Source organism: Mastigoproctus giganteus, chromosome 2 (genome assembly GCF_048544385.1).
Source record: "Mastigoproctus giganteus isolate SK-2022 chromosome 2, ASM4854438v1, whole genome shotgun sequence".
NCBI lineage: Eukaryota > Metazoa > Arthropoda > Arachnida > Uropygi > Thelyphonidae > Mastigoproctus > Mastigoproctus giganteus.
This window is the reverse complement of record NC_143576.1, coordinates 132,915,028-132,928,850: the sequence shown is the minus strand read 5'-3', so window position 1 is coordinate 132,928,850 and position 13,823 is coordinate 132,915,028. Positions and strand designations below refer to the sequence as shown.

The window sequence follows — 13,823 nt, the reverse complement described above, 5'->3', positions numbered from 1 at the left end:
TAAGCTTGCTTTCTTGCATCAAATGCCTCTACTAATGCTAATGCTAATGCTAATAGAATCCTAATGAACAGTTCTTCTTTTAAGGCACACAATTTCACAACTGGTAGCAATTTTATTATTATTTTTTTATTTATTTTTAATTTTTTTTTTCAGAACAAAGGACATGATTGTGCAAATGAGTAAATTGTTAATCATTTAAATAGTTAAAGTGCAAATTGCTAATCAGAAAAAAATGACTTATAAACTTAGACAACAACTGTTTGTTTAACAGTTAACATCTTCCTGTGTGGCTCCATCTATGAAGTGAATGTTGAACTATTCTCATTTGTACTACAAAACTGGCCTGTTCCATAAAATAAAACTATTCGGAATTTTAAATTTTAACAACTTTGTGCACACCTAGGAAGAAATAGCTTCAATTAAAGACCACTTCCAGCCCAATTGGTTAAAAACAGAAAGATAGGTTTAACAAAAGAAACCAATCTTTCTGTTGAAAGAAATCGCATTCCGTATTAAAGATATAGATTATCCCATTTTGGTATAAACAGATATTCCCATATAGGATGATGTGGGAAACTTCTGATTTTAGCTGCATAGTTTAATAGCAGGGTGTGCTGATGAAGGAGTAGTTCATGTACTTCTACACAGAGAATCTTAAATGATGATTTACGAAAAGCTCCTATTGCAATTCAGAGCACTGTGATGTAATGGATTTGTCTGGCAGAGGCATATACAGGAAACCCATAGTCTAGTCGAGATCTAATTAATGAACAGTATAAGTGTAGCAGCATGTATTGATTTGCACCAAATGACATAGTCAAAGCAGAAATTGTCCTAAGCAGATTCAGCTTCCTTAGAGAGGTTTTACGGATATGCTTAATAAGCACCAAAAAACTGAATTTTTTATCCAGAATTAGTCCATGAAATCTAACACTATGTTGAACAGTAAATGGATGAGAGTCGAGTTGTAAGTCAGGTTCAGGATGCAAATTCTGTTTATGGAAAAAATGAATTGCTATTGTTTTTTGCTTTGAGAGTCGATAACCATTATTTTTTGACCATTGAACAAGCTTGTTAACTGTGCCTCGATGCTCTTTCAATTACATGCATTTTGAGGATGGCATAAGAGTGCAAGATTGTCAATATACAAGTATGTTTTGACTACATTTGGAATGATTTGGTAATTGAATTGATCCTGACAGAGAAGAGCTTGGCATTAAGCACAAAACCTCTGGGGGAACTCCTTCTTGCACAAATGTTTGGGAGAGAGCAGAGTGAAAACGTACCTGAAAGGATCTATTGCTCCAAAACTTATGGATAAATTTTGGAGGAAGATGACCTCGAAGACCGGATTCATAGAGATCATGAAGAATCCTATATTTCCAGGTTGTCGAAAGCTTTTTTGATGTCAAGATATATCATCACTAAGTGTTCGTTCCTGAGAAATTATTTCAATGTTCTGTTCAGCTTTGACTATGAGACTGAGCATTAATCTAACTCTTTGAAAGCCACAGTGATTCTGACTTAGGATGTTTTCCATCTCTAGGAACTATGTCAACCTGGCATTAATTATTTTTTTTGTGTTTAAAGCTAGTTAAAGCTATAGGGAAAGAAGAAGAAGAAATGAATCACTTATAAGTTTATCAAGTGGAAATCTGCTGTACACCAATGGAAACAGTGAAAGGAGTGAAGGTGGAGTTGGGTTTCTGGTCCATAAAGATTTTAAAAACAACATTTTGGAATTCAAAAGTACATCACCAAGGGTGTCAAGACTAATACAAGATTTCTAAGAGGTACAAGCTAAAGATTATAATGATTTATGCACCAACATCAAGCCATGATGATGAAGAGGTTGAAGAAATGTACACCGAAATTGAGAGTCTTCTAGATGAGCAGAAAACCCACTACACTATTATTATGGGGGACTTCAATGCTAAGGTTGGAAAAAGGCAAAACAGCGCAGAAAGAGGAACTATAGGAAATTCTGGAATTGGTGAAAGAAATAAAAGAGGTGAAAGACTTGTGGAATTTGCAGAATCTCAAGGACTGTCAGTAATGAACACTTTTTTCAAGAAAAGGGTGAACAGAAAGTGGACATGGAAGAGTCCAAATGGATTAACAACCAATGAAATCGACTTCATCCTCACTAACAGAAGATATATTGTGAATGACGTTACCATCCTGAATAAGGTAAATGTTGGAAGTGATCACAGAATGGTAAGATGTACACTTGATATAGATGTAGGAAGGGAAAGGAAAAAACTGACTCGAGTAAATAATACAAAGGTCTTTGAGATAACAGAGGAGGAGAAAATGCAGTATGTACTGGAACTTAAGAAGAACAAGTTTGAGCTTCTGCAGACTGCTCAGGACCAAGATATCGACGAGGAATATTACAACTTTCTGAAAGTGATAAAGCCCAAGAAACCTATAGGGAAACAGAAATCCAAAGAAAAAAAAATTAGTCAAGAAACACTTGTCATGATGAACCGAAGACGACAAATGAAGAGCAAGAAAAACACTGACAGGGAGAAAATTGAGTATACTGAGTTATGCAAAGCCATTAGAAAGAGACTCAGAGAGGACATAAGAAGATTTAACACAAGAAAAGTAGAACAAGCATTAAGGGAAAACAAAGGATTTAAATCAGCAGCCATGAGCTGTAATACAGAAAGACAAATGATACTGAAACTGAAGAATAGCGATGGTGTACTTATAAACAGCAGAGAAGGCATAATTCAAATAACAGAAGACTACTATAGAGAATTATACAAGGAGCGAGAGATTGATACCAGCAGTGGGGAAGATGGATTGCAAAGTAGCAACACATACGACATACCCGATATTCTTCCTGATGAGGTAGAACATGCATTGAAGAAAATGAAGAATCGGAAAGCCTCGGGGGAAGATGAAGTTACTGTAGAGTTGTTAAAATTGGGAGAAAGAGACATAACACAAAAACTGGCAAGGCTCTTCACAAAGTGCATTAGAAAAGGTGTGACGCCTAAGCAGTGGAATAATACAATCATAGTTTTGCTGCATAAGAAAGGAGATAAATCAGAAATTGGAAATTATAGACCAATTAGCTTGTTATCCCACATCTACAAGTTGTTCACAAGGGTCATTACTAACAGATTAGAAAGAATACTTGATGAGAATCAACCGAAAGAGCAAGCTGGCTTTAGGACAGGATTCTCAACTATGGATCACCTTCACATAATATCACAGCTAATGGAGAAAGCAAATGAATATAAAACACCATTATGCCTGGCGTTTGTGGATTATGAAAAGGCATTTGACTCCATACAGCATAAGGCAATGTTTCAGACACTGGAAAGACAAGGCATAGATACCCCATATATTATGATTTTGAAGAAAATATATGAGAGTGCTACCTCCTTTATTAGACTAGACAAAGACAGTAGCAAATTTAAAATCGAGAAAGGAGTTCGACAAGGAGACACAATATCTCCGAAGCTGTTTACTGCTGCCCTTGAGGAAGCTTTCAGAAGATTAGACTGGTCACAGAAAGGAGTCAATGTGAACGGAGAGTACCTAAACCATTTACGATTTGCAGATGACATTGTGGTTATAAGCCACGATCCCAAAGAATTAGAGGAAAATCTTAATCAGTTATGCACAGTTAGTAAGGATTTTGGACTAAAGATGAATATGGCTAAAACAAAAGTAATGATGAACAAGTATTCCACGGAAAGGGAAATAATGATTGAAGGAGCAGTAATTGAAAAGGTGCAGTCATATACTTATCTGGGACAAGTTATTAGCTGTAATAATGATAAATGGCTGGAAGTCAAGAGAAGAATAAATTTTGGATGGATAGCATTCAGGAAATATAGTCACATACTGAAGAACGATATCCCAGTTTGTCTGAAACATAAAATAATGAATCAATGTATACTCCCCACCATGACTTATGGAAGTGAAACTTGGGCACTCACCAAAAGAATGGAAGAGAAGCTGAGAACTACACAGCGAAGAATGGAACGAATTATATTCGGAATCAGACTGTTAGATAAAAAGAGAAACACATGGATTAGGCAGCAAACTCAAGTAAAGGACATTCTTATCAAAACTAAAGAACTAAAATGGTCTTGGGCAGGAAACATAGCTCGAAGACATAATGGACTAAGAAAATAACAGAATGGTACCCAAGAGGAGCTAGAAGAAAACCTGGAAGACAAAGGCAGAGATGGATGGATAGATGAAATTCATGAGTTTTTGGGTAGTAAATGGATGGCCAGTGCTCAAAACAGAAGGAACTGGAAAGTTGCTGGAGAGGCCTTCATCCTGCAGTGGATTGAAAATGGCTGATGATGATGATGAAAGCAATAGAAAGGTAATTTGTTGGATCAGAATGGTTCTTTCCTGGTTTTGGGAATGCTAATACAATAGAATGATACCAGCTAATAGGGTAGTAATCTTCATGAAAGATTCTATTATATAGCTTTAGAAGAGCAGACTAGGATTCTTCTCTGAAATGATATAACATGGCAAAATAGATTCCATCAGGGTCTGGAAACTCGGCCATGGTACCAGGTACATTATATGGAAGCTGGCTTACAGTATTAAAATTCAGATTATATTTTTCTGCTTGTACTTTATGGGACTGAAAGGTTGACTCATAGGCAGTTACATCTGAGAGTGTTTGAAACAAACATTTCAAACACTCATATGTGCCCTCCCAATTAATGGGAGGGCATTTCCCATTAATTCTTCTAACTTAGTCCAAACTGTTTTGATGTCTGTGGTTCTGTTTACAGTGGAGCTATTTCTCTATTTTACTCATTTGTTGAATATGACAAGCTTTAGCCCTTACTTTCTTAAACTGTATCAGATTATTGGGCAGTGGTTGGGTATTTGTGAAATAAATTCCAGTATCTATTCTTCTCTTTTTTTGGCAATGCTAACACAATACAGTATTCTTCTCTTTTTTGGCAATGCATATGGAAAACAGTAATCTTCTCTTTTTTGTCAATACTACAGGCTTCATTCCACCATATTTCAGATGGGAGCAGGTTTTAATAGATGAATTAGGTATGGCAGCTTCTGCAGCTACCATTATTTGTTGAGTGATGTAACTTACTGCAGAGTCAATGGTGAGAGACTCATTTGTCTGGAAATCAATATGTGGTCTCCAGAGCTGGCCCAGTTGCACAGAGAAGTGCACTCTGCAAGGAAAACATTTCAGAGGGCTGGGCTTCCTGGCCAGCTGCCAAAGTTGAAGCCTTAAGAAATGTCTGCAGAACATTAGGGAATTGACATACAGCCCTTATTCGGTCTAGGAAAAGAACATCATGGGAAAAATCTGGTCACCACAGCAGAAAACACTTACCCTTGGGGAGTGGTATATCGGATCACTACAAATAAATTCCCCTTAGAAGAAGTCATTAACTCTACCATAACCCCACAAGAAACTATGACAACCACCTGGAACCAATCTAAAACCAATATATTGGAAGAAAGCTTCCAATATATTGGTTTTAGATTGGTTCTAAGCAGAGCAATCCTTTACCGCTTACAAACTGCAGAAGGCCCTTGCCAGAATGAAGGAGAGAAAATGTCCTTGTCCAGATCTGGAAACTGAAATTATCAAAAAAGCTGTACAAACAAATTCGCCCATTTTCCTGGAATTATTTAATAAATGCCTTAGCACAGGATCCTTTCCCATACATTGGAAGCTGGTAAATGTGAAACTTATTATCAAGAACCGTAAAAAACCTCTGGAACAACCCAGCTGACATCGCCCCATTGCACTACTTACAAACTTAAGTAAGCTCTTGGAGAGACTCCTGTCAGTGCGAATCAAACAACACTATGAAAATGACAACCTTCACTCTGACAACCAATTTGGATCCCAGGCAGTGCACGGAAGATGTCCTACAGAAAATCACCGCAGAAACCATAACTCCTAAAGACAAATACTACCTGGCAATCTCAGTTGACTTTGCTGGGGGCCTTTGATATGCTCTAGTGGACAAGCATCCTCTGATGCCTCTGCCAAGCTCAATTACCGGGAAACTTGTACAACTGCATTAAGGAGTACCTTACCACACGGAAATCTGCATAACCACCACTCACAGTATCATCACTCATCCTGTTCACAGAGGATATCAACAGGGCTCTGTCTTGGGTCCTTACCTGTGGAATGTCATCCTGGATGAATTCCAGGAAGACATACTGAGGAGGTGGCCAGGAAGAGGGCTGAGATCATATGGTTTATACATGTCCTCACTACAAAAACTTAAGATGCAGTTTAATTTCCAAAATGCATGATCCCCGACAACAGAGAATATCTGTACATCACTGAGCAGGAATATTACCTAGCTTTTACCAAGCTTTCCCAGGACTTGTTTGCCCAGGACTTAAAGTAAGAAGTTCACACATTGCACAGGCAACTTCCTCAATTGATAACTAGCCTTCTGACCATTTATCTTAACCTTCATCTCTAAAGGACACTCTCTTCCCTCTGTAAGTTGACAAAAACAGAACCGGATTAGTACCCTCTAACTGAAAGCAACCTTCATTGTCATAGGACCCACAGTCTTGACACAACCCAACTAGACATGACGTCCTGCCAACACTCCCTGTAGGGGTTGTTGTTGTTGTTCGGTTTAACGACACATGGGCTACTAAGGCCAAATTGTGTCTCTTCATCGTTAATTGACAAAAAGCATATTTTTAGAGAAATTACATTATATGACTCTGTACCCCTGTAGGGGTAGGATTTGATAACCCAACATATATTGGGTAGGATTTGTTAGTGTGTGTGTGTGTGTGTTATATGGTGCATAAGCTGCGCTTGGCTATAGTGGGCCTGTCCTGTCCATAGGGATGTGTTAGGAAATGATTCAGAAAAGAAGCAATTTCAATTTCATTTTGTAGAACTATTCAGAATCAATTATATATTCCAATTTTTTTCAGAAAGCTGAAAAAGTTCATTAATATTTGCTTGATCACCATTAATATGCTCTAGTGATCTCAGTTGTTGAAGATTTGTTAAAGTAAGCAGGATCAATGTTCTGTCTTGTTGACAGTGAGGACAGTCAATAAGAATATGTTTGACTGTTACTTGTGCTGAGTAGTGTCGACACTGAGGAGGATCATCACCCGTGAGTAGATGGAGATGGGTCAGATGAGTAAGCCCTATTCTTGCCCATTCAAGTACCACTTCCCTTCTCATTGTCTGGATGCTCGAGTGCCAAGATTTTGGTTCTTGTTTCAACTGGAAAAGTTTATTATTAGTCTGGGTGTTCCATAGTTCTTTCCACTGTGCAAGGCATGCTGCTACTATGATGACATTATATATTCCAAGGCTGGAATATGGACAGAGGTCAAATCTAACATTGACGGATTTTTTTGCAAATATATCTGCCAGTTCGTTCAGAAAGTTCGTCCAGGGATTTTGCATTGCTTTAATTGAGCTGAGAGAGTCAGTATAAATTAAATATTTTGGAATTCAGATTTTCTAGAGCTAATTTTATTCCATGTAGTTCTGCAAAAAATTTGTTATACCCAGGTGGAAGGGAAGCTGAATTTGATAGCAGAGGGAAACACTGCTGCTGCTCCAACGGCTGATTGAGATTTGGACCCATCGCGGTATATATGGGCAGGAAATCAACATAGCTCTGAATATGACTTGAATGGAGTTGTTTCACATTCAGAATTGGTAGAAGATTCTTACCCCATAGAAGAAAATAAGTATCAAAGTTCAGTTGAGGGGGGGGGGAGTCCAAGGAGTCCTTTTGTAATAGTCAATTCTAAGGGCAAAAAGGGTTGCGCTCAGTACAGACCCTTGCTCCTTCCTGCAAGAATGACGAGAAAGGGAGTTAAAATATCATACTTGAAAATAAAGACTCCATAAAAAGTTCTTAATGAATATAGGCAAGTTGCCTCATAGACCAAGGGCATGCAAGTCTCTAAGAATGCCACGACGCCAGGTAGTATCAAATGCCTTCTCTATGTCGATGGAGATCATAACAAGGTGTTGATTTCTCACAAAGGCATTGCGAATTGCGGACTCGGCCTTCATCATGAGATCTAAGGCAGACCTGTTTTGGCGAAAGCCATGTTGACTATTACTCATTAGATTTTGGCTTTCAATGATCCAAACGAGTCATCTGTGGATCATTTTCTCAAGGATTTTATCGAGGCAACTGGAAAGGGAAATTGGCTGGTAACTAAAAGGACTGGAGGGATCTTTACCAGGTTTCAAAAAAGCTGTGGCATGGTGCCAAGATGTAGGATAGATGTTTTCCAGAAATATTCGATTATAAAATAACAGCAGCAGCTGCAATTGTTTGTCATCAAGGTGCTGTAACATGATGGAATATATTCCATCGGGCCCTGCTGCACTGTTGTGTATTGTTCTAATGGCTTGTAGAAGTTCGGATACTGAAGAGGCTGGTTATCTGGTAAGATTAGAGAGCTGAAAAAGTTGACGGGTCGTGGTTCTGTGATGTTCTTAATTTTCTGGAATTCCAGCAAATAACTTGATAGCAATGAGACTTGGGAAAAAAATTTTCACAAGGCATTTGTTACATCTAGAGGAGCAGAGAGTTCTTGCCCATTCCACGAAAATTGTGGAAGAGATGGTTGTACACTTGCCAGAAAGCTGCCTAATTTTCTTCCATATTAATCTGGAATCTGTGTTTCTGTTTACAGTGGAGGCAAACCGAGTCCAGGAATCTTTCTTGGCATATCTTTATATGAAATGAGCCTTTGCCCTTCATTTTTTATAGTTAATGAGATTAACCGTGGTTTGGGATCGCCTAAATAAATTCCACACTATTATTTTCCCTCTTTGTTTTCGTGCATTCGTCATTCCAACAGTAGTTAAAATGCCACTGGGTTGGAAGATTCCTCAGTGGAATTGAGTTTTTAGCAGCTGATAACAATTGGGATGTAATATATTATCATATAATTTCCTCATTCAGTGTAATTGTTGACTGAAATTTGACCCAGTTGGCTCGAGAGAATTTCCATTTCCTGCAAGGTTTTGGTAATGGTAGTTGTGCAGTGAGCAGATCACAAATAATTGGAAAATGGTCACTGCCCATGGGATCATCCATAACAGGCCATTCCATGACTGGAAACAGTATCGCGGAGCATATCTAGAGATCAATCGCAGAAATTTATCCAGTTGGCAATTTTATGTAAGTAGGTCCACCAATATTAAGGATGGGAAGGTTTTGCTTTTCCAGAAGGGTTTCAATTAGTCAGCCATATCTATCTAATTCAGAAGATAGGGCTGACTAATATAATTTTATAAGAGGCGGTGGCTATTGAAATCTCCCAATAGACAGACAGGGGTAGGTAATTGTATTAGAAGGTCTTCAAGATCTTTGTAAAAGAAGGTGTGATTTGGTGGAAGATAGATTGAAACAAGCGATATTGCAATCTATGTAATAAAACGTACAGCAACAGCTTCAATTTCTGTTTGAAGAACAATTTGTTTGGCTGGGATCTGTGAGTTGATCAAGACGGCTACACCACCACAGGCAGTATTCGATGTAATGCGATCTTTTCGATATATATATAGAGTAGTTCTTTGTGGAGGTGGAAATTTGAGAATTTAAATAGGTTTCCTGTAAGCAGAAACCAACTGGAGAGTAGCAACAAATAAGGTAATGAATATCGTGAATATTGCTACGAAGTCCTCTGCAATTCCATTGTAAAATGTAAGGCATTACTTGAGATGATTACAAGAAGCTGTATCTGACTACTTTTTTTTTAGTATAGCAGTATTATGGTGGTCAGTCTTCTGTTTGTCTTTTTTTGGAAATGTAGGCTATCCATATCTTCTTTCACATATATTTCTAGAATTGGATCGTCCTGGTTGGAAGAATAATCAGCATCCATGGCTGATTCTTGGATATTCTTTCTTGAATTGGAACTTTGACTATGTGATGTACTAGCAAGAGGAGTAAGAGGAGTGCTACTTGCCTGGTCTCAGTGCTTAGGGATATTGGACTGTTGCTGAGAGAGGGCAGCTCAAGCCCAGTCAGAGATTGATGTTTGATGGGGTGGTAACATCAGTTTAGGTGGACACTGTTTGTTGTTTTTGTGCAACATTTGCATTGGTACATTTGGGAATAGTAGGAGCAATTATTTTCCTTGCTTCTTGATAGCTTACCTTGTTCTCAACCTTACATTTAACAATTTTTTTCTCAGTTTTCCATTTCTCACAAGTTTTAGAATATGCAGGATGGTTACCTTTGCAGTTGGGACAAGTCTTTTCTGTCGCCAAACATTCAGACTGAGTATGATCGGAAGATCCACAGTTGGGACAAACTGGGTTTCCTCTACATGTCGTCTGAGAGTGGCCATACTTTTGGCACTTGTAGCATCTCAAGGGCTTGGGAATATATGGATGAACACAGCAAATTAGATAGCCAGCTTTTACCGTTGATAGCACCGTTATCGTTGGTTTGAGGAATTAAATGTAAGGATAATATTCCTGGTAGATGTACGGTTATTGTCTTTTTTAAACATGATTCTTTTTGATGCAATAACATTTTGATCATGAAGCTCTTGAGTTATTCCATCCTCTGTCATGTTCAACAGATCCCAGCTAGAAATAACATCTTTGGATGTATTTAGGGTAGCATGGGGAGATACTTTAATTGGTATCCCAGCAAAATTTGAAAGTTGTAAGAGTTTCTCTGAATGTCTACGGTTTGTTGTTTCTAAAAGTAGGTCTCCAGATTGCGGCCTCTTCAGTCTTAGGAGATTCTGCAATACTCTCCAGGTGTTTCTGGATGAGGAGAGAAGATAATTTCTGAGAGATTGTTCTGAAAGTGAATGTAAAATTAGAAAGGAAGGAAACTCTTTTGTTGTTGAATTTGTTTTCAACCTTCTTGGGTTGTGAACTGTCATAATCAGTCTGTCTGTGGCCAAGAGCTTGTCGGCTCTAAAGGTGGATAAACATTGTGCTCCTTTTGGCCCCTGGTAGATGAACTTTTCTGCCAAGGTTTCTGGCCCTGCCATGGGGAGGCAGGAGCAGTGCCCAGTGTGACCAAGCAAAAAAATAGTAGGGGGTTAGTAATAAAACTATGAGAAAAAAGAAAGGTGGCTTTCCTTTCTTGCTCTGTATAACTACTTTTGTAGCAAGAGTGGTTATAAAATAAATAGATTGCTTAATGAGAGGAACGTAAAAGAACTATATATCACTTTTTGGAAATCGCACTAAAAGGCACAGAGAAATCGCTCAGTCACAAACGCTTGCCACCCGGAGCCATTCCACTGGGTAGGATCAGAGCGTGAAAGGTGAGGTGTCCAGATCTTGAAAAGGCTAAGGATGATGCATGTAAAAAATATTCCAGTATATGAAAATCTTTGAAGACATAAGGATGAATCAGTTGCACTTCAGACAAATACTGAAGATTTGCCAACTGTGTACTGAGCAAATCAAAAGGCTCTTGGATGTCATCAAAAATCCATGAAGAATGGATCAAAGATTTGGATCACAAGATGGGTGAAGAGAATAGAAAAATTCTGCTGCTTATAGATAACTGCATACCTCTTTGCCAAATGAGTGACCTAGGTACAGTCACTGTTGAGTACGTGCTACCTAATATGACATCAGTTTTTCAGCCTCTTGATCAAGGTTTAATCTAGTGCTTCAAAGCAAGACTATCGAAGAATGCTATTAAACAAAACTGTGCTGTGTCTTGAAAGCAAAACACAATGCAAAATCAACATGCTGCAATTTATGTGTTTCATCACAGGATGAGACTCAAAAAAGTAATCGCTGACTGCTTCAAAATATACTAGATTTGTTGCCTTCAATGATGCAATGAACAAAACTTGACATGCTTCTACATCTATTAATCATGAAGAATAGTCCAATAATAGTGAAGAAACTTTTGAGGACATACAACATCACTTAAACTTAGAGGGGAAACATGTTCTGAAGGCTATGCTAAAGTGAATGCAGACATTGCATGTCTTGGGATACACACAAATGAAAAACTCATTGCAGGTGCAATAGAAGCTGAAATTTATAGTGACAAAGAAGAACCTACTGAGGTTGAGCAAGAAATTTCAGTGAGGGGCACTTATCAAGGATTAGAGTTTTTATGCTGTTTCAAGCATAGCCTAACTGCAAAATTGAATTAGCTGCTATCATGCATCTTCATAATTCTCTTTAAAAACATGCTCTGCCATTAAAATAGCCCATTTTAATAGATTATTTCAGTCTGATACCAATTTCCCCTTGTATATATGTATGTACATATCATAGACACTGTGCATATGTAATTTACAAATTAATCTTACTACACCATACAATCATTGTAAAATGTACAATTTTCATTTTCTAGTTTAATACTGTAGTATATATTCTAAATTAGATTATACTATAGAAGAATTATGTGAAATGTTCAAGAAATGGAAGAATTATATTAAATGTTCACTCTGAATTACATCAAATTACATTAAACATTCTTCATTTGCTGATTTTGTGAACAATTGATATAATGCACTATTTTTTTATCGTTCACTTGAAGAGTCGCTATAAAGAACTTTGACTGTATTATAATCTAAAGGTATTCTAAAAATTATTCCTTAAATATCTTTTATAATCCTTGTTAGAGAGAATTTATCCATGTTACTAGTTTGTAAAATGTCTTGTCACATTCACTGCATAGCTATATTTTCATTCAAATTATAATTGGAACTGAGAAAAAACACATTTGTATTTAAAAACAGGAAACTTTGCTTTCTTCCAAAAAATTAACATAACTGATTATGATCAATAACATAATTATAAACAGTTTGATGGACTAACTCACTGGCCCTCTATCGGATAGGTTTGTATCTATTACTTAATATAATCAAATACAGACCCAATAAATTAATATTTATTTACAGTGTGCATGCTCCAACACAATGCTTACATTTTTTAAAGATAAAAAAAATAAGATGCAAATCACTTTATGAATGATAGAAATCCCATTTTTGGGAAAAAGCATAAAGAAAATAGAAAAGACAAAATTATGGAATAATGGTCAGTTATACCTCTTTGTTAGAAGTGATAAAATTTCTGATTTGTAGTAAAAAATTTATTACTATATACAAAATATAATATATTTTTGAAGGTTTTAAAGATTGCAGGCAGGAATAATTTTCAGAAGATCATCTGACTTTTGGTAAAGATGTTTATTTTGTTTACAAAACATAAAACATACTTTATCAGAAACATCCATTATTATCAGAAACAAATGAAAGGTGATGTTAAATTTAGTATCATTTGGGAAAATCAGTTTTAAGCATATAGAGGACCTGAAGTAGTAAAATATCTCCTTAAAGGTTTATTCTGAAATTAAACTTTGCTCACACGGCTTGATAATGCTATGCAATGTATGCTTGCTTTTGTTCAATACTTTGCAACTGTTGTGATTTTTGTCTAATTTAAGATCTGCTAAGCTAACTGTGAATTTATTTTAGAACAAGTGCTTAAATAGCTCATGTAAGACTGTCAATATTACATATCATTTGTTGATATGAAATACTGTTTGATATACTGTATGCTACCTAATTACTGTCATATTGTATATATCCATATTTTTAACTCATCAGCAGTTGCTAAAAATCTTCAACACTTATTTCAAGACTTTAAATTTCAGAAAAGAAAATGGGGTGGTACAAGTGAATAGTTAGGTAGTGCTTTGAATCAAATTTTGAAACGTATTCTTACTTTAAAAGTTCCAAAACTTTCTTCCAAATCTGCATACATAGACCATACTTTAAGAGATTTGTATACTCTCAGCTGTACTGGCTCTGACTGAAAAAGGAATAAATAT

The 13,823-nt window shown here is 36.8% G+C and overlaps 1 protein-coding gene across 2 annotated transcripts in view; it reads right to left on the bottom strand.

The window, feature by feature from the left end:
• Nucleotides 1–13,823, bottom strand: part of fand (Pre-mRNA-splicing factor SYF1 fand) — a 385,689-nt gene that overhangs the window by 125,065 nt on the left and 246,801 nt on the right. For both annotated transcript variants that reach the window (XM_090368673.1, XM_090368674.1), the window contains one exon: nt 13,718–13,804. In XM_090368673.1, the coding sequence (XP_090224799.1) occupies nt 13,718–13,804 (87 nt within the window). The remainder of the gene's footprint in view (nt 1–13,717; nt 13,805–13,823) is intronic.